At 40.6% G+C, this 21,830-nt stretch overlaps 1 protein-coding gene across 1 annotated transcript; it reads right to left on the bottom strand.

The window, feature by feature from the left end:
• Positions 1 to 7,965: 7,965 nt before the first annotated feature.
• On the bottom strand, positions 7,966 to 9,481 carry LOC131231413 (F-box protein At5g49610). Its single transcript, XM_058227584.1, has one exon. The coding sequence runs from the start codon at positions 9,205 to 9,207 to the stop codon at positions 8,098 to 8,100; it is 1,110 nt and encodes a 369-aa protein (XP_058083567.1). The 5' UTR covers positions 9,208 to 9,481; the 3' UTR covers positions 7,966 to 8,097.
• Between the last annotated feature and the right edge of the window lie 12,349 nt (positions 9,482 to 21,830).

The raw sequence follows: 21,830 nt of genomic DNA, 5'->3' as shown, positions 1-21,830 counted from the left end.
CCAAATCATTTTATGGCATGAGCCCCAGAATGAAGAAGATTCAAATCTCAGCTGGGCCATACCTTAGGAAACAGTGGTGATTGACCATTAAAACCTTCTTATGGGCCACCAAAGTTTTGGATTAATCTGATATTCATTTTTTTTTTCCCCTTCATACAGGGTTATGGGACCTTATCAACAGCTTGGATGGCATATAAACAATATAGAAACATTATGATGGGCCCATAGAATTTTTAATGGACCGTTCAACAACCACAGTTTCTTATAACTTTGTCCCTATTAGATATGGATTTGCTTCAATATTGGGCTCATGCCGTATACTGATGTGGCAAAACGTACGGACAGCATGCATATACAATACAAGTATCAAGGTGGCCCCCACCATAAGGAACGCACCTAATCAGCTACCATGGGAAGGGGTGTCAATGGGCCGGGCTGGCCCGACAAAATTATTTTTAAATAAGCCCAATTTGACAACCTGGCCCGAAACAATTCAAAACCTAGTCACGACTAAAGCTGGGCACGAGACGACTCAACTCACCTTACTTGATTCGTTTTGACCCGACTCAATCTGAACTAAATGGGTGAGTCGGTCCAAACCAAGTATATATATAATAAAAACCCTAATTTCTAAGTATCTATAACTTTACTTGCTGCACCCAACCCTGAACTGATCCCAAACTCTCTCTCTTCCTCATCCTCATCTTCCAAGCCCATGACAGCCACCCACCACCATCACCACCCTCTCTCTCTCTCTCTCTCTCTCTCTCTCTCTCTCTCAATCCGATTCGGTGCCAACTCAACCTGACTCGGTATTTTTGACTGGGTTGAACTCGGTCCGGATTAATCTAGGCCAGACCCGGACTCCAATCTGGTAAGGCATGTTAGACTCGTTATCGAGTTCGGGTCAAGCCTACTTCAAAACCGAATCGAGTCAGGTCAGCCCTAACTCGGTTTGACTCAACTCGATGCCCAGCTCTAGTCATGGCCAACCCCAGCCCCAGCATATTGACAGTGAAGGGTGGCAATGGGATGGGCTGCCCAGCCCATAGGTCTAGGGCTGCCTGGCCCAAAACTTTTTTCGACAGCTGGGCCAACTTGAAATCCAAGCCTCTGAGTGGGCCAGGCCAACTATATATGACTCAGCACGTTGCATAATCTAGTCATCAAGTGGGTCCCGGCTATTTCCAGTAAACGGTCAACGTACATGTCCAGTTTAGTGATGTTTTAATGATAAAACCATTTATATCATACGTCTTGCCGTAGGAATACAAACAATCTTTAGATTGGATTCTTTCGTACCATTAATTATTTTAATATTTTCTACATAGGGCTAGTTTTAGCCAACCCAACTCTAAGGGCTTGGGGAACTAAGGCTAGGCTAGGGCTAACCCTGGCTTGGCTTTAACCAGCCCTTATTACAACCCTTATTATGCTTGGGAAGAAGAAAATAAAAGATAATGCCTTTGAATTATGATTGGAAATCTATATAAATAATGCCTTGAAAGAAGAAAAGAAAGATGGGCATGTTTGTTTTACCAATTATCATGGTAATGTAATAATGTAAAGAAGTGAATACAAATTACTTTTCTTGTCTTCTAACAGCGCCTATATCTGTATATAATCATTGATTCCCATGTTTGGTTTATTGACAGTAAAATTATAATGATGGCATTTTTTAATACTTTACAATCAAATCATCAATGATTCCCATGTTTGGTTCATCAACAGTGGACCTGTGTGACAGGAAGAGGAAGAGACTCTTAGAATTGAGAGGGATCTCTAGAAGGATGGCATCTTCTGCGTTTAGAGAGGGAGCGAGGACCTTTTTTTTTTTCTTTTTTTCTTTTTTTAACACACACACACATACCCCCACACACTCACACAATGGTGGAATTTCACCACCTATGGGTACTCGAACCCTTGACCAGGTGTTGAAACTCATGAAGAGTCTACCACCGGAGCAAGAGTAAGGACCCAGGGAGCGAGGACCTGCGAAGTGAATGAGAAGCTGAATGAGATTCTGAATTTCTGAATCAGACTAAGTTTCTTCTAAAAGGGGGAAGCCACATCCCACCCCTCTTCTTCTACAAAACAATCTTTAACCAGAACATTAGGATTATGACTAACGACAAAAGGAACCGAAAAGGAATTAATCAGTGTGGGATTTCCACACCAAAAAATCAACTAGAATTTAATTCTCATGCCATTTCCAATGGAGAAAGAACTTTTGAACACTAACGGGGCCATCCTCAGTATAACAAGATGGATGAAAAAGAATCCAAAGTCCTCCAACATTGAGGGAGAGGTTATATTTCGCTGCAATTATCTGTCTCCAAAGACTAATCCTCTCTGAACCAAACCTCCAAATCCATTTACCAAAAAAGGCTTTGTTCATGTTCTCAAGGTTCCTAATATTTGCTCCTCCTTAAGAGTATGAGTTGCAAACCTCATTCCATCTAAAAAAGAAAATTTTACTACCTACATCTCCTGGAAATACTATTTAGGCCCTCGAATGCTTTTTCCTACCCTGGAATAGAAATTAGGAATGCATTTTGAGCAAGTGCAAGCGAGATTCTGGCGTCAGTCATTCTCTTGAAGCCCAGGCAACCCAATGTGAGGTCCAAACAGTAGCTGTCATAAATGCATCTTAAGATGTAGGAAATAAAATGTGGGCCCATGTGATACATGGCACAAAAGCTACCCTGAATTGAACCAGATATTTTCATGACTGTCAATCAGATGGTTGAGATTGTGCAATCAAAGGTGGGGCATACATGACCAGGGGTCGAGATCCATGATCATAACTTTTCTAGTATCAGTGTGAGACATCCATTTTAGTGATCATCAATTGGATAGCTAGAATCACCAGTCGAAGTGATTGTTAGGAGTTAAAATCAACCAAAGGAGAAATTACATGCTATTCTAGACCATCTATTTTCCTGGCCCACCGATGGGATGGGATGGTTAAAATCACTCTATCAAATTGATTCCTAGTAGTAATAGTCAATAAAAAGTAGTCCCTACAGCATAAGACTGTCTGAATCAGCAATCAAACCTTTCTTCTTCTTCTTCTTCTTCTTCTTCTTCTTCTTCTTTTTTTTCATAACTAATCTAGACCATCCAGTTAGTAGTCATTGATTGGATGGTTAGAATCACCCAATCAAAGTGATTCTTGAGAACCATGCTCAATCAAGGTGGGGCCTATGTGATAAAATGGTTCGGATTATGATTAGATCAACCTCGATCATCCATTAACCAAATGGATGATCGCCTGATCAAAGCGATTCTCTTCAGATTATGGCCAATCAAAAGTGATGTGTACATCATAGACAGTTGATATCAATCATCAGACCCTTTCAGTATGAGAAATCTACACCATCCATTTTCCTATCCGTGGACTGGATAAGCTGAATCACCTGAACATAGTGAATCTTTATAAATTATACAGTCAAAAGGTGGGGCCTACTTCATGAACGATCAAATTCAACGAATAGACACCCAAATTCATAGCTCAACTGGCAGACTGAGTGGAGATACCTCGTCTTGGTATCGATCCCTAGCGGGGCTGGCTAACATGGAGTGTGTGTACTGACACGGGTGTGTACTAACAAGCTAACCCACAAAAAAAAAAAAAAATAAATAAAAATTCAACGAATAGACGTTTTTGGTGTAATCAATATGGACAATCCATTTTCTTGGTCATTGATCGAATGGTTGAAATCATCTGCCCAAAATAGTTCTTGAGACTTAGGGTCAATCAAAGGTGCACCTACATTATGGATGGTCCAGATCAATCATTATTTTATTTTTATTTTTATTTTTTTAATTTATCAGGACCGTCTATTTTCTTAGCCATTGTTCTGAATGGTCAGAATCATCCAATCAAATGGTTGTCAAGATTAATGATCAATCAAAGTGGGCCTACACTATAGACCATCCGGATCAATTAGTCATTTTTTTTTATTTTAATTAATCTGGACCATCCATGTTCATGGCCATTGATCAAATGGTTAGCATCAACTAGGCAAAGTGGTTCTTGAAAGCTATTATCAATTACGAGGGGCCTACATGATAAGTGATCTAGATCAATGATTAGATTTTTTGTTATAATTATTCTGGACCATCCATTTTCCCCGCCATTGATATACTGGTTAGCATCAACTAGTTAAAAGTGGTTCCTGACAGCTATTGTCAATCAAGTGTGGGGCCTACATGATAAATGGTCGAGATCAGTGACCAAACATTTTCCAGTATAATAATTGCAGGCCGACCATTTTCCATCATAATAATTGTGGGCCGGCCATTTTCAATCCATTGATCAAAGGGTTAATAGTCACCTAATCAGACGATCAAATATGGAACATACATGATAGATAGTCTAGATTAATGATGAAACCTTTCTTAACATATTTATTTTGGACCATCCATTTTCTTGGCCATAGATGGGATTATTAGAATCACCCAGATCAAGGTGATTCTTATATCAATTTTTATTAGCCATTGATCAGATGGTTTGTATGAATCCTGTGATCTTATGTATCATGTGCATCTACTGCTCTACTTGGGAGTCCAAGAAAATGAAAAACCTAATTGCATTTTATATTGTGCCTGCCAAACACAATGACCAAATTTCAATTTGGTGATGCACTAGCCAAACAAAATGCAGTTTGAAATAGTATTTGTATTCATATAGAATTTAGTAAAATTAATTGAGCATCCAAACACTACCTAAAGGATTAATTATTCAAATATCATGTCTCCTAATGGAAACAGGCTCAAGCCTAGCTGTATTTGGGCTTGGTCGGCGGTCATTTATACCCAGCATGATCCCGAGCCAGTTCACAAAACTTCTGGTTTGAATCGAAAATTATTGGAGCAACAGTCTCAACTCAGGCAGGTTGACCCCGCACCTGACCCAACCTGCAACCCCACCCAACCCAAATTCCTCAATGCTCAACCCCAAACCAACCCAACTTGACCTGACCGGACCGGACCTGACTGGATCAAAATATCCGTGATTATTCTCAACCAACCCAACCTGACCAGAATTTTTTGACCCAAACCCAATGCAATTTTAAATCAGGTTGGAGTTTTCCAACCCTAACCCAACCTGACGACCCGACCAGAATTCCAACCTGAGGTGCCCAAAACCACACCGAATTCCTATATACTTGACCTTAAACCAACCACACAACCCAAAGGATCCTTTGGGTTGGGCAAAGCAAGAATGAAGCTAGCCTATAAGTGGAAAGAAGGGAGCAACAAGGAAGGGGATACCTCTCTAACCCTAACCCAATTTGAGGACCCGGACAACCCAACCTGAACTCAGGTTGGGTCAGTCAGGTTCCGATTGACCCGAACCCACCTTGCATCCCTAATTGCCATAATAACGCTTCACTCAATCCCATGATCTTTGTTGTGATGTCAACATCATAGCTCAAAAACTCGGAAAGAACTCAATTCAAACTAAGCATATTTGATCATGACATGAGAAAAAAACATGATTTGGTCATATGACTCACCAAAAAAGGACTCAACTCGACAAAATTCAGAACAAATAGATGAAACTAGACTCAACACGGCAAGACTCAATGGCATTTTTTATATTTTAAATATTAAAAACTGTAGTAAGAACTTGGGAAAAAACTCCAAGAAACTCAAGTGAGTAACTCAGCTCAAAAGACTCATGAGTTTTTGAGTTCTTAGACTATGGTCAAAACTATGTAGTTCTTTGAGGTTTGCCGTGAGAACGAGATAAATAGAACAAGATGATCATCACTAGATGTGAAGTTACTGTAGTCTGTCAAAAACTCCTACTCAGATTACAATGTTAATTATCCAAAAAACAAGAATTCATCTATAATCTAACTGCAATTTAAAAGGGATTTTGCATGGAAGTAGTCAAGCATACTTCTTCTTCTTCTTCTTTTTGAAGAGAGGAAGTAGTTACGAATACAGGATCAGATTGAACACATACAAGTTAGTTCAAAGCTAATTGTTATTGGATTTGCTTTGGAGCCGACAGGAGATCTAGGGCATAGATGGAATCCTTGCAGGTGGACTGAGAAAATTTCTCTTCATGGGGTGGGAGATCATGCTGAGGTGGAAATTTAAATTTTGCTTCTCAAAGGATTCCGTTCAGGATTCTCTTTTGGTCCCATCGAGGTGGATTGTGCTCCCAAGAAATGTTCCTCAACGGGCCAAAAATGAGTCCACGTAACCCTGGAGACCGATCGTTTCCTATAAGCGCCAGGAAAAGCAATGTTATGGCAATTACAATAGCCGGTCTTCACTTTCTTATGGGGATACATTCCCCACAATGCAATATGTTTGCTCGTTAACCGATTTGTCATTGTAACATATAGCATATATTTAGTTTTTTATGCTAAATTATATGCCTGCATTAGCTAGTCAATGCTATTCTACCAATCGGCATCGCACGAGTATCGTGCAGACAAATGGTCGGTTGGAACCCAAGACAGAGAAATGACGACACAACAGCTTTTTGCTTATAAATTGATGCCAGGATTAGTTAAGACTGCCATAAAAGCCCATGACAAGTGAGGGTGTGAAATGAGAAATGTTCCCAGTCTTTCAGAAAACTGGGGTGTGTTTGGATGCACTATCAAATCAAATTGCAATTACTGTAATAACAAAGAATTAACTAGATTGTGATATCCTTCCTTGGCATTCATATCGAGGGTCTTGGCTGCATTTGGATACACTATCAACTTGAATTGCAATGGCTAGTCCAATAGAGCAGAATAACCAAATTGAAGCATCTTTCCTTTGCATTCACATCAACGGTCAGCACTCGGAATTTCAATTACTTGAATTTTCAAGTTGGACATGAATGAAGCATAGCCGCAATTCCGACACTACTTGCTCATAGCTAGGAGTGTAATTCAGGTGAGTTGGGTCAGGGTTGAGGGTCCACCCGAACCCAACCTGACCTCAAAAGGACCCAACCCACAGCCTACCCCTACTTGTGTTAGGATCTGTGGAGCCTGATCATCGGAAATGTACTGTTCATCCAACCAACACTATAGCGAGTCGAGGTGCCCCCTTGCTTGGGGGTCCGGGGGCATAGCCCACAACTTGGAGGGCAATTTCATAATTTCACACAGAGTTCTTACGAAAACCCTAGTTCGTTTGGAGAAATAAATATTCTATCGTGTGAGAGAGAGAGAGAGAGAGAGAGAGAGAGCTGCTTCTTTGTTTTCTTGCCTTTGAGGCATGGTGGATCAGTGTAAATCTGTGGGCATGGACGTACCAAAAGGGAACCACATAAATCTTTGTGTTGTGGTTTATACATTTTCTCTTTTTTATTTTGATAGATATTGATATGTGTGTGGTCAAGAAGGGATCTCTTCTCTTAACAACCTGACTCCAGAACGAAGTGCACAACCTGAACCCAACCTGAATTCCTCGTACTCAACTTAACCCAACCCAAATACATGCGATCATTCTCAAACTGACCCAAATTGGGTTGGCACATTCCAACCCAAGCACCTTGACAACCAGACCCAACCCAACCAGAACTCAGGTTAGGTCAATCAGGTTCAGGTTGAACTTAACCCAAGTTGCAGCCTACTCATGGTGAATAGGAAAGGTTTTTTTTTCATTTCCACATGAAACTGCACATTGGCAATTCAATTCACTTGTGCACCAAAACACAGCCTCAAAAGCTTAAAATCAACCAACCCAATTGACATAACTCAATGTCTAACAACAAGAATCAAGTTTTGAATACTCACAAATATCAACTTTCATACAACTCTTTTAGTTCATGAATCTTAACACAACCACATGAGACGAAAGAAGGTTTAAATAAATCTCAAATCAATTTCTCCAACCATATGCAAGAAACTGTGGAAATCACTTTTGGAATAGAGATGCAACTCTTCATTCAACATTATCTCAAGACAAGATCAAAGGCAGGAATCTTGTTTAAGCAATAAAGCAAAGTTACGGGAAAGTACCATTTACAGCTAAATAGCTATTTACATTTAAAAAAAAAAAAAAAAAAAAAAAAAGGAATATACAAAGCAAACCTCAGAAATGGATCAGAAATGGAGATCTGCATCAAATTCTCTAAGGATTCTCAAGACTTCCATGGCAAGAAAGCAGTGTGCTTCTGAAAGCATAAGCTGAGAACCACAACGGATATGCAACGGTTCCCATCACCGAATACACAACCTTCCACACTTTATTCTTCCGACCATATACCAATATCTGATTTTGGGTTGCCAAGAAAACAAAATCTCTGGTCTGACTTATCGGGAATGCACTTCGTATGGACGCTTTGATACACCTTAGGCTCACTCTATCCACAATGGCCCATTCCTCTCTCTCATAATCCACCAGCACCCAAATACTCATCCAAACACCAGAAATCTGAATCACGGAAACCTTCCCTTCCAATTCCAACAAATAAACCCGGGTACTAGGACCATTCGCAATTTCATCAGGTAAACGGATCTTCCTCCAAACCTCATTGCCCAAATCCAGAACAAGCACATACAAACAGGCATATGTCAACCAATGGATAGACCCGCACGCGAAAACAGCTTGGTTCCGATTCATGTGAGTGAATTCATCGTGGCATGAAGAAGCAAACCGCTTCCACGCATTAGTCTCAGAATCAAACACCTGACAAATCAGGCAATCAAGCGGCCTGCGGCCAAATGGACGGTAGAAACCTGCCAAAACAACGTTGAATTTTCGAGCGGATTGGTCCGCTGCCAATCCTACGAGGGTGGCCTCGTTGTCTGGATGGTATCGACTGACGGGTCTTTCTCGACTTCTAGGAAGCATCCTACACTCTCTCGTCATCGGATTACAGACGTAGTAGATGCTGCGATTCGGGACACTGGTGCAGCACAAGAGCCCATTGCAAGAGGCTCTAACTTTCACCCTATCATTCAAAAAACCCAATGAGAACTCGGAATAACAGCTCGATCGATCAACACAGACGAAATTGGACACACCCGACAAAGAACATTTTCTAATCTCGACCAAAACCATCGAATTTTTCGATGAGATTTCATTGTAGAGCTGAATGAAGAACTTCTCACCGGGCAATCTGCACCAGAACTTGCAGACGGATTTGAATCGGAAGAGGGATTTCACAGGCAATCTCGCGAGAATCTGAAGAATCACATCATCTGGGAAAAACCCATTTGGAATCTCGGATGGATTCATCCGATTTCGCAGAGAAATTGACGTTTCTTAGGATTGAAATGAAAGGGGGGTTTTGGATTCTGCTCAGACGAGCTTGAAATGGGTGTCGGAGAAAATACGATATCTGGGATTCGGGGGCGGTGTGTAAACGAGAAAGATCATGATCTGGCAATGGAAATTAGGAGCGACAAAGATCGTGATTTGGGGATCTTCAGATGGGTTTTGATTCGGATTTCTCAGAAATCGGAGGGATTGAGGGCCAGAGGTATGAGAAAAGAGGGATTTTGCTAGTGGAATTGGATTCTCATGTAGTCTCCTATTGGAGTTTACCACCATTTAAAAAAATGGTGGTGCCTCTTCAACCGTACACTTGGCACATTTGTGTGGAAATCATGACCGTCCAAAGCAATTGTAAATGGAATTTAAATAAAGGTTACAGCGCTAAGATAAATGCTGATCATCTGAATTTGTTTTTTGCTTCAAATATGGAACATTTAATAGTTTTAATCTCAACCATCAATTTGATAGCCATCTATTGGATGGTTAGGATTTTTTCTTATCAATGTATCCATAATTCCCTCGCAATTCGGATGGCCTGGATAACTGTAAACGAGTGAGTGCCACATGTGAGAAGCATGAGTCAACACTACTTAGATTAAAGGGTGGTGAACTTTCACAGGAATCTACACATGGATTTTGGGAAAAACAAAGAGAATGGTGGTGACTCATCCACCGCACACGTGGCTTAATAATACAAATTGAAACCCGCATTTTGAGCGAGCGGATTAGGTGCGGCCCTGATTGTGGAGCCCACCTTGAATTATATATTTCAAATCCATGCTGTTCATCTGTTTTTCCATCTCATTTTAGATACGACCCTAAAAATGAAGTGGATAAACATCTCAATTGGACCACAGAGGAAAAAATGGTGAATAACCATTAAAAAATTCTTGTGGGCCATAAAAGGTTTATATCGAGATTATAATTTTTTCTCCCTTCTTCATCCAGGTCTTTGTGACCTTATCAACAGGTTAGATGCGAATAAACATTACGATTGGCATTGTGTGGGTCCTATGAATTTGTAATGGTGAGCGTTCAATCACTATTGTTTCCTATGATATGCTTCACCTGAGATTTGGATCTACTTTATTCTCATTTTCATATCCTAAAATGATCAGGAAAAACAGATGGACGGTGTGGATATATAACATATACATCAAGGTAGGCCCCACGTTAAAGGCTGCACCGTCTTGGGTGAGGCGGAGGCTGCACCTAGTCCGCTCCAACCATATGCTCGGTCTGGAATACCCACATGTGTGCCGAGGAGGCTAAGTCATAGTCACCACCATCCTGAAAAAACGGACGGACTCGGACCAGGGAGGGAGGGCTGTGGGCCACCACGATTTATGTGTTTTTATCCACGCCGTCCATCCATTTTTACAAATCAATTGAAGTAGATGAACCCAAAAATGAGGCAGATACAAGGCTCAAGTGGACCAAAAACGTCACGGTGGGCCTAAGAAGTTTTCGATGGCAGGTGTCATTATCACCACTGCTTGCTTATTGTGTGGTCCACGTGAGCATTAAATCTGCCTCCTTTTTAGGGTTATGCCGTAAAATGATCGGAAAAAATGGACGGACGGCATAGATAGATAAAACACATACACCGTAGTGGGCCCCACATAGCCCCTGCCACTCATTGGAATTGACCCAATTCATGAGTTCCAAAACGTTGATACTCCAGCAGAGTGTGATGCCTGATACACAGGCACTAAAAATTGGCACGTTTTTTAAAAATTAAACTGTCCAAATTATGGTACACGTTTAATGTATCTGAACAATAATTATTCTTATTTAATTATCCAACATTTATTAGATGGCTAAAAATGAAAATTCCAGTGGCGCTGTTTCAAAAATATGCGTCGGCCAATCAACAGTTAGGATGGCTTAATCAACCCGATGTAAGGACAGTAACTTAGCAACAGTTGGAGCTGTACACAGTTGAACTGAGTTGAGCTTTGGTACGGCTTGACTTGGCTCGCCCACTAGTTGACCCACCTCAAACTTGGCTTGGCTTTAAGCGTAGGTGTCCGCTTGGCTCGGTTTGGTCAATTGCCCGAGCAATTTGAAGCAATATAATATTTTCTCAAAACATATAGAATGCCTCTTTAATTTCTCATGGTACACAATAGTAGTTTAGAGGTATTTTGTAGATAGTGTCAAAATCAAGATACGCGGGTAATGTTATTATGTAATGCATCCAAACAACACTTTGTTGAGTTATGATCGAACACTTTGTGAGCAACATCAATATCAAAATAAGAGTCACTAAACTGGCTCAACTGCTCCAAATTATTTCTGGGACGTGTTTGGTTCTTAGGATTGGAAGGGATGGGAAAGTTTAATCCCTGGATTGGCCGGGCATGCCAAACAGACGGGATATAGCAATCCAGGAATATAGCAATCCCATGGATCTCAAGACAATCCACTGACAACACCATCATTACCTAGAAATCCACGCCATCCACCCTAATACCATTCAAACCCTTCCAATCCACCCGGCCAAACGGGCCCTTAATTACATACCTTATGTGACGCCTCGTCCTTGTGGTCACATGTGGGCGGGCACACATGTGGGCGGGCCCCAAGGTGGCTGGCAGGCTACTGTGCTGGCAAGCTACTGTACACACAGTGAAGGTGAAACTTTGTCCCACATCGGAAGTGTCGTCTGAAGTTGTGGTGATTATATGTGGAGTTGCCACCCTATACTGTATGAAGCCTTTTAGGGGAGTTCCTCAAGAACAAAACCGTGTGGGCTGTGCCCAGAGCGGACCCTAATCCGTTGAAATTTGCTGGGACGTGTTTGGTATGAGGGATTGGAAGGGATGGGAAGGTTTAATCCCGGATTGGTCGGGCAAACAGAGTGGATATAGCAAGCCAGAGATAGAGCAATCCCATGGATCTCAAGACAATCCACTGACAACACCATCATTACCTAGAAATCCATGCCATCCACCCTATTACCATTCAATCCCTTCCAATCCACCCGGCCAAACGGACCCTTAGGGTTGTGTATTTGATATGCATTGGTAATTAAATCTCGGGATTGGCCGGGCGTGCCAAACAGAGTCGGTGATCTGATCCCAATCCCATGGATCTTAAGACAATCCACCGACAACACCATCATTACCTATAAATCCCATACAATACACACTAAACCGTTCAAATTATCCCTGGACGTGTTTGTTTGGAGGGATTGGAAGGGATGAGAAGGTTTAATACCGTGATTAGCCGGGCGTGCCAAACAGACCCGATTTAGCAATCCAGGGATATAGCAATCCCGTGGATCTCCAGACAATCCACTGACAATGCCATAATTACCTAGAAATCCATGCCATCCACCCTATTACCATTCAATCCCTTCCAATCCACCCGGCCAAACGGGCCCTAAGTGTAAGAAGACGTGTGGCTGGCCTTATGATATAGTACTGACTCTGTATACATTGTAAGGCCCATGTCCGGTGAGGTCGGGAGAACAGAGCCGAATAGGTGCTACCCTTACTGTGGGGCGTACCTTGATGATATGTTGTATATCTACACCGTATGATAGTTTTTTAACTCATTTTAGCATGTGGTCCAAAAAATTAAGTAGATCTAAATCTCAGGTGGACCACCCCTCAAGAAACTGTGTTAATTGAACGTCCACCATTAAAAATTTTCCAAGTTCGACTGTAAGAAAATCAGTAACGTTTATTTCCCATCCAACATGTTGATATAATCTCAGGTAGACTACACCTGACGAAACAATGGTGATTGAATACCCACCATTAAAAACTTTTGGGGGTTTACCGTAAGAAGATTCATACTGTTTAAAAACACAGTTCAGCTTAATCCAAGACTTTTATAGCGTAAAAAAGCTTTTAATAGCCATTCATCCCTTTTTTCAAGAGAAATTTGCCACTGTAAACCTCACCTTTTATCCAGCGTCTTTTATAAAAAATTCAAAAGTTACCTTCTCAACTTGGACCTTGCACGTACGGACAGAGCATTTGAGGACGAAAACAGTCCAGCTTACGCTACCTATAGCTACGGATTTATACCTACAGCTACGGTTATAATTCGTAGCAATAGGTCTACAGAAACGAAAATATTACTTTGAAAAGCAGGGGCATTTTCGTCCTCAAATGGTCGGATCGTACCTGCGAGGTCTAAGATCCTTCATGAAAGACGCTGGATAAAAGGTGAGGTTTTGCGGTGGTAATTTTCTCCTTTTTACCAATGGTACTGTGATATTTGGGTTTACTTTATTTATTTATTTTTTTTTTTTGGTAATGGGATTTCACCACCTATGGATATTCGAACCCTTTACCGGGTGTTGAAACTCCGGAGAGTCTACCACGTCTACCACCATATACATATCTGGACTTGCTTAAGCTTTGAGATAACGTAGATTTCCAGTAAAAACCTTTTCAGGAAGTTCCCGCTATAAACTTAGGTGGGCTCCACCTTATGTTTGTGAGATATCCACCCTGTCCAATCATTCTGTGAGATCACTTTAGGACATGAGGCCAAAAGTGAGAAGGATCCAATACTCAAGTGGGCCACACTAAAGGAAAAGGTGGGTAAGAAAATCACCACCATTGAAACCTCCTTCAAGTCAACAGTGGTGTTTACATGCCATACATATTGTTCATAATGTCATCCCTACTGGTATGAACTCAAAACACAAATATTAGCCTAATTCAAAACTTCTATAGCCTTACAAATATTTCATTGCTCAAAATGTCATCCCTACTGGTTTGAACTGAAAACACAAATATCAGCTTAATTGAAAACTTCTATGGCCTCACAAATATTTCAAAAGGGTGAATTCTCACAAACATCAGGGTACATCCCACTTAGGTTCCCAACAACAGTATCTTCCCATAGACTTTCACAAGAAATCCTCATCCATTTGTCCTAAAATGAGCTGAAAAAACAACCCAATGCATTTATTAAGGTGAGCCCATAATAAGAATAACAACTGATCCACTTTGGATCACCGAATTTGATAAATCTATGACATGGCTAGATTTGATTAGTTCGACCATGTGCCACGATCATGTATGCAGGCAAAGCATGTTCGAAAGTCAAGCCTACTCAAGTGACTTCTAGGCCAAATCCTGCCATGAAATCTCTGTCATATCAAATCTCATTGAAGTTAATTCCACGCAAAAAGTTAAAGTGACACTTAGTCAACCCACACATTTAAAGCATATATAAAAAAAATGTAGACCTAGACCCAAGTGAGCAGACCACATGAAATGACACTAATTGTACAACTACCAGCATTCCAGAACCCCTTATGACATTTATTTGCAGTCTGACCTATTAATTAATAGAGTTGCAAAAACCTAAATGAAGAGAAAATATAAATATCAGCTTAATCCAAAACCTTTTTATAGTCAATCCCATTGTTTGATTTTAATTGCTTCATTTTTAACTCATGCTCTAAAATGAATGAACCATATGCATATATAACCTAAACATCAGGGTGGGTCCCATGGTCACGGCCTGGCTGGACTCAATGTTACCTTGACCTAGCCGAATCTATTAACAATACCTTGAAGCTTCCAAAATGCATCCTTAAAAACTCAAATAAAAAGAAGAAAAATTATTAATTGGATAAATTCCGTCCCTTGATCCACTGATTTCGTTGGAATGGAATTGTTAAAATTTTTTAATTTCAACCATCCAAACTGGTACCGACAAATTTATTAGTTTAGATCAAATATGTAATAATACACACACCACATTTAAAATTTCTTCATGCCTATGTGTCATCTACCCCCCTCCCCCGGGAGTATAAAGGGCTTGTTTGGTCAGATCGATCCCATGGTTTTAGGAGGGATGTGTTGTCAGAAAAACTCTTCAAGTCTGCTCAACTTAAAGTTCAGCGAGCTTAGTTTTTTGTGTGTCCATAATACTCGACTAGTCAAGGGTCGGTCTTAACTAGTCGAGGCCACCCTTCGACTAGTCGAGGTTACGCAGATCATGCGCAGACTGCGTAAATTTAAGGTAGTTACCGGACTTTTCTGGACTTGGTGCGTAAGTGGAGTTTCCTAAACTATAAATAGGGGTCCCTAAGGCTATTCTAAGGTATTTTAAGGCTTCCTAAAAGTATTTTAAAGGGTTCTAAGGTTATCAATGGGTGTAGCAAGGGTGAGATTTGAGGTTGTTCGAATCGGGTAAGTCCTCTCTCTTTGTAATTTATGCTTTCATAGTGGAGATCTATCGCTTTGTGCCGTGGTTTTTTTCCCATGGGGGTTTTCCACATTAAATCTTTATGTTCTCTTGTGTGTGCTTGGTGTCATTGGATTATTATTCTAGATCTAGATCTGTATGATTCCACAGCATAAATCCCCAACAGGATGGGATCGCGATATCCCGAGATATGCATGACGAAACAAATGTGGTGAACTTACCTTAAAATTGATTCCATGCCTCCTAATTCCATTCAATCATGCCTGGGGCGTGTTTGGTTGGACGGATTGGAAGGGATTGGAAGGTAAAATCCCGGAATATGTCCAGCGTGCCAAACAGACCCAATGAACTTGTCCCAGAATATAGTAATCCTATGGATCTTAAACCAATCCACTGACACCACCATCATTACCTTAAAATCCATTCCATCCCTCCTAATCCCATGGGATTTGCTCGGCCAAACAGGCCCTAAGGCTTTCTTCATTTGTAGACCGTTTATGCAGGGTTTTTTTTTTTTTCATAACCGTCTAAATTTTAGCCACCAATTGAAAGGCTAAGACTTTCCAATTTGTTATATGGACCACTAGAAATATATTGAATTTATGAACCATGGGATCCACTTGTACAAGCTAAAAGCCCGAACGGCTTAGAAATTCTTGGGCCCACCATCCAAGTAATAGGAATTGATCCAATGGCTCCATGAAAATGAGACATGCATGGATAAGATCAAAACCGTTCATTCAGGGACCTCAAACGGAAAATGGGCCATCCAAATTAAAGTGTTAATGGGCTGGGCCCACTTGGGCTGAGTTTCTAGCTTTAAACCCATTTTGTTGTATGCTCGCCTATTAGGCATCAGATCAAAGGGGAATCGAACAGAATCTCGCTCCATCACATCAGTTGAATGTAAGAATAAGTATTTTTAAAGCAAACTGACGGACTGGTTAGGCCTTTGATTATGTTCGGTCTTTATTTTCTTTTTAGATTTTAGGGATGAGTGGCCGATCCTACTTAACATCATTTATGAGAAGTGGGATGAGGAGGCCTTTATAAGGGAGGGTATCTGGTGTGCCCACCTCACTTTAGAAAGCATGGCCCTTACCATGGGGCCCACCTTAATGTATTTAATTTATATCCATGCCTTCCATTCATTTTGTCAGATCATTGTACGACATGAGCCCACAAATGAAGTAGATCCAATTCTTAAGTGGACCATGCCATGGAAAAAAGTTGTGAATGACCATTAATGAGCCACATAAGTTTTGGTTGAAGCTGATGTTTGTTTGTTTTTTTACTCTCTTTTTTCCCCCCTTTATTCAGGTTTACGTGACCTTATCAATAGTTTGGATGACAAATAAATATTATAGAAACATTACCATGACTCTAGTAAGTTTTTAATGGTTAGGAGTTCAATCACTGCTGTTTCCTCAGCTATGTTTCACTTGAGATTTGAATTTTCTTTATTTTCAAGCTCGTACCCTAAAATGTTAAGGCAAATTGGATGGACAACGTAGATATAGAATACATATATCAACAGTAAGGGCGGCACCATCTTGGAGGAAGCCCGGGGCCCACCTAATCTGCTCCCTGGATAAAGTTATCTCTAATACTACTATCTTACCTGAGCCCAATCCAACCACCCATTTTTGTGCAAGATCCAGGCTCTTAGCCCAGCTAGATTTAAAACGGGCTAAATTTTATTAACGAGCCCAACTGGGGCAGGCCCAGCAGCCCACATACTACCCCGGCCCATAAATAGCCCTTATGAATAGTGCTTGATGCGCCACCATGTATGAATTGGGGGCCCATGGTTAGATCATCCAAACCGTTGATCCTAACAATAAAAAAACATACGGTTAAGAGAAAGGTAAAGGAACGTACTAGAAAAAAGGACCAATGATTTGATGTCTAGGATCTCCCACTTGGAGCATATTTTTGGTCCATCCACCATCTGCACTAGGGTCCACAAATCAACGGTCTAGATCGATGAACAATGCACTCCCTTGTATGAAATGGGATCGTAATGAGAATCCTTTGCCTGAAGATGGGCAGCGTCCAGGAGTTCTCAATTTGTAGTTGTGCGATGCATGGTTCAATAGTTCATGCGATTGACCCGATGGGCCCACTATCGATGGATCGTGCCCCTCAGTTCATTGGATTGGCATATCATAGACATCCAACGGTTGGTTTCAACGTGGACTAGCAGCACACCCAATATTGTTGTAATTCCATTTTTTAGCCGTCTATTACAGACCAACGGCCCAAAGATAAGGGTTGTCTTGATCAAAGAGGCTTCTGTGGTACCGTCCATCTGCAATAAGATCCATCAGACCAACGGTCTGGATTTCTGAACCATACGATATTAAGCATTTCCTGCGGTTAATATTCAACAGTCATGATCACATAATTCCCGAAATAAAAGCAGATTTAAGGCCGTAAATGATCCGGGCCAGCCCATGGGGCGGAATCAAAGAGCCCAATGGGCCGGCCCATTTAAGGTTTCAAGTGCATTTTTGTCATATACCGAGCATGTTAGGACACACTGAATGAACGGCCCAGATCTTACACAAAAGAGGGTGATCATGCTCGGGCTTGGGCCCTGTATAATTATTACGGGTCAGGGTCGGGCCTGTTTTTTATCCCGTCAGGACCGATCTTCGGTCTAGGTTATTTTTGGGCTGGGCTTGGTACACCTTGGCCCATCAAGAGCCCATCCCATGACAGCGTAGCTTGCTGAGGACCCACCGTGATGTACATGTCATATCCACTCCGTCCATCCGTTTTATCAGCTCATTTTAGGGCATGGGCCTAGAATTTAACCATATCCAAATTTCAAGTGGACCACACCACAGAAAACAGTGGAAATTCTTGAGGGCCACAGAAGTTTTAGAACAAGCTGATGCGTGTTTTCCCATATTCATGTTTGTGTGACCTTACTAACATGTTTGATGGTAAATAAACATCCATGTGGGCCCTAAGAAAGTTTCAACGGCTGTGCGATCCGCTTGAGATTTGGATATGGTTCAAGTTTAGGTCCATGCCCTAAAATGATCTGAAAAAACAGATGAACGGCGTGGATAAGACACATACATCAAAGGTGGGCCCCACAGAATTTACACAGTACTCTTAAAGCATGGTGAGATCCATGCCAGGGTGGGCCACATCTGGTCATTGATAGAGTGAGTGAAGGACTAGCTAGTATCGTTGAGAGGAGTTGTTGAAGATGATTGTGAAGTGGTAGTTAAGGTGTGGCGTTGGGATGTGGTTGGATTTGACTGTAACCTTGCATTTGTTAGGAACGGCCACAGTCAAGTACAACCTAATAATTTTAAATGGTCCCACGTTAGGTGATGACCTACTTATTAAAATGACATGGCGAAATTTAATTGATGGTAGTACATAACTAAAAATGAGTTGGCTTTTTTTTTTTTTTTTTCATGGCTAATCTTTGATAACGGATCCGCTAATTAAATTTAGCCATGTCATTTCAACACCAAGGTAGGTGGTGAGATCTTTTCCACCTAATCCGCATCTCTTTTAAACATTGTACATGGCCTTATCTTTGACAGCAACGCATGGCCCAATGTAATGGAGTTATTTACATTATTTACACCTATTTGACACAATTTATATGGACAAATGAAATACTGACACTAGTTGGCACTGTATGAATGATGGACGAAATCTCACACACCATGGTGTGTGTGGATATCTTCCAACCCCACTTCCTTCATGGCAGGTAGTTGGCAAAATCAGAATGGGCTAGTAAGACATTACGAGAATGACATGTGGTCATCGCATGAATGACACATGTAGTCCGATAACCTGCTAAGCAAGCTTATAAAGAAATGATGAGTTTGAAAATCTTGTGATAAAGATACATACAACGAGGTTGTATCACACAACCATGCCGAAAAGAAAAATTTTTCAAGGATGATTAGTGCTTTCATGGTAAATAACGAGTATTAAGAAGCAGATTCTTCTTCTATTAGAAGGACATCAAGGCCTGCAATGATTAATGCAAGTTTGATTGGGATGCGTCCCTTACCTTAAATGATAAAATGTGGACTAGCAAGGAAACCTTGATATAACCATCGCCCTTCCCACTATATAAACAATGCCTAATGAAGAGCTCGAGATGATAACTGAGACAACACATAATCTCTCATATTGCATGAAGACCTAATTTTAACATTAAGTCTCGTGATAAGTTTGGAGTTTAATATAGCTTAGATCCACTGTTATCTAGTGCCATCACTGTAGTATAGAGTTGTACATGAGCAACATATACTCGGTAACTCACTCGACTCGGCTTGGGAAAACTCGACTTGACTCTGCTTGAAGTGAGTTCGAGCCGAGCACGATCTGAATTTTGGTACTCGAAATGAGTTCGAGCCGAGCATAAACTTGACCCTGCTCGACTTGAATATTACTCGGAATCGACTCGGCTCGGCTCAACTCATACTCAACTTGGTACAGTGACCAGGGGTATATATACCCTTCTATTCCAAAACAAAAAAACCTAACCCCCCATCCTAGTGCCCCCCGCCCATTCAAAAAAAAAAAAACTCAACCCTTCAAAGAAAAGGCTCAATTGGGAACGGACAACTGATGGATTTTCATCTTCCTCATTTCTCTTATTCCTCCTTTCTCCTCTTCTTCTTCAGATCCACCGCCATTTCTTCTTCCTCCTTTCTTTTCTTCTTCTTCAATCCTCTACAGCCGATCGATTTTTATCGAGCGGCTGCTTCATCTCCTCGATTGGGAACGGACATAGATCTCTAAAGGAGGTTTTTCTTTTTCCCTCTTCCTCTTCCTCTTTCTCCCCAAATCTGCCTTTTGATCTCCGAAAAAGGCTCGAAGACTCGAACTTGGACTTGACTCGAAATCTGCTCGAACTTAGCTCGAACTCGGACAAGCCGAGCACAAGCTGTTGTTCCGAGCTCGAAGGCCGAGCCAAGCACAAGCTGGGCAATACTCGGCTCGGCTGAACTCATGTACACCTCTACTATAGCATACTTAGGAGTAGTTTAAATATCCATCACCTTCATCGTCAAATTCTCAATCAACTAAGGCCAATGTACACATTATCTCTCTCACTGTGCAATGCTATTATCCTAGTTTTAACCTTAGGTCCTCCACATCTGTCAAGCTTGCAGTAAGTCCAGAGTTTAATATAAGCTTAGATCCACTACTGTCCAGCTCCATTACTAAAGTATGCTTAGGAGTAGATTAAATATCCATAAACTCCGTTGTTAGATTCTCGATCAATCGAGTCCATACTTAAAAGATCACACAAGTTGCGTCCTACAAATTGTATATGTAATGTCTTGAATTTTCACTCATTTGGATTTCAAAAATCCTCAAATAAATTTGCTAGAATTAGCTTATTTTGTCATTTACTAATATTTAAAAATCAATTTTAACTTATATGTAGGTATTAGCAATAAAGAACTACACAAATTTAATTAACCATAGAAAGCTAACGAATATGCCTGATCACTAAAATATTAGGAATAACCTTATGATTTATTCATCTAGGGCCCAAATCTGGACGAACCACAACTAATTAATTGGAATCACCACAATTTAATAAAGATATACCTGAAACCTAGACAACTAATTGATTAGATCTTGATTCTTTCGCACACCTAAATTAAATTGACTTAATCACTCTTTTACCAAAAATCAACAATTTATGATGATTAGAACTAAATCATCATTTTTGCTAATTATGAATAAGACACACTATGAACTTAGCTAATCCAAACCCTAATCACCACACATAAGAAATTTCATCGCTTAATTCATTCCAAAAATACTTGAATTAACCAAACGGACTTTAAAATACTTGTTAGTAGGCTACTAAACACGAAACTATAAAAGAATGTTAATCATGACAAACTTGAAATCCATCGTGAGACATTGAGCAGAAATCGCACCTCCAATTATTCAACTTAGGCTTGCAAGTGAGCTTATGAGTTGGGCGGATGCCCATATAAATTGTCAAAAACCTAAGTTAATTATCCCCGTCTGATCTTTTACCAAAGTTGTGGCTTTCAAACTATTAGATCACGACCAAATTTAAGGGACCATCCTATGTTAATATCTAACACATATCTATATAATTGCAACTCTAATCGATGATCAGTAACTATCGAATTAGCTTCTAATCATACATGTCAACCGTCACATCCAAATGACGAACCGATCATATTCATATGTAGATCATTACTAGAGATAATTATTCTGTGGCACATATCGACATGTACACACCATGGTAGACCCCAAAAGCTAGCCCCCCCCCCCCCCCCAATATGGTAATAATAGTAAATACTTAGTTATTAAGGCTATTCACACAACATCTGGCACTATAAATATCCATTTATTTCACTCTCATT

The sequence above is a fragment of the Magnolia sinica genome, chromosome 17 (assembly GCF_029962835.1).
Source record: "Magnolia sinica isolate HGM2019 chromosome 17, MsV1, whole genome shotgun sequence".
In the NCBI taxonomy this organism is placed as follows: Eukaryota; Viridiplantae; Streptophyta; class Magnoliopsida; order Magnoliales; family Magnoliaceae; genus Magnolia; species Magnolia sinica.
The sequence above is the reverse complement of the archived record's forward strand: the minus strand, read 5'-3'. Positions and strand labels throughout refer to the sequence as shown.

Bases quoted from the DNA above. Each gene is read 5' to 3' on its own strand.
- LOC131231413 (XM_058227584.1), bottom strand. From the start codon at position 9,207: ATGAATCCATCCGAGATTCCAAATGGGTTTTTCCCAGATGATGTGATT.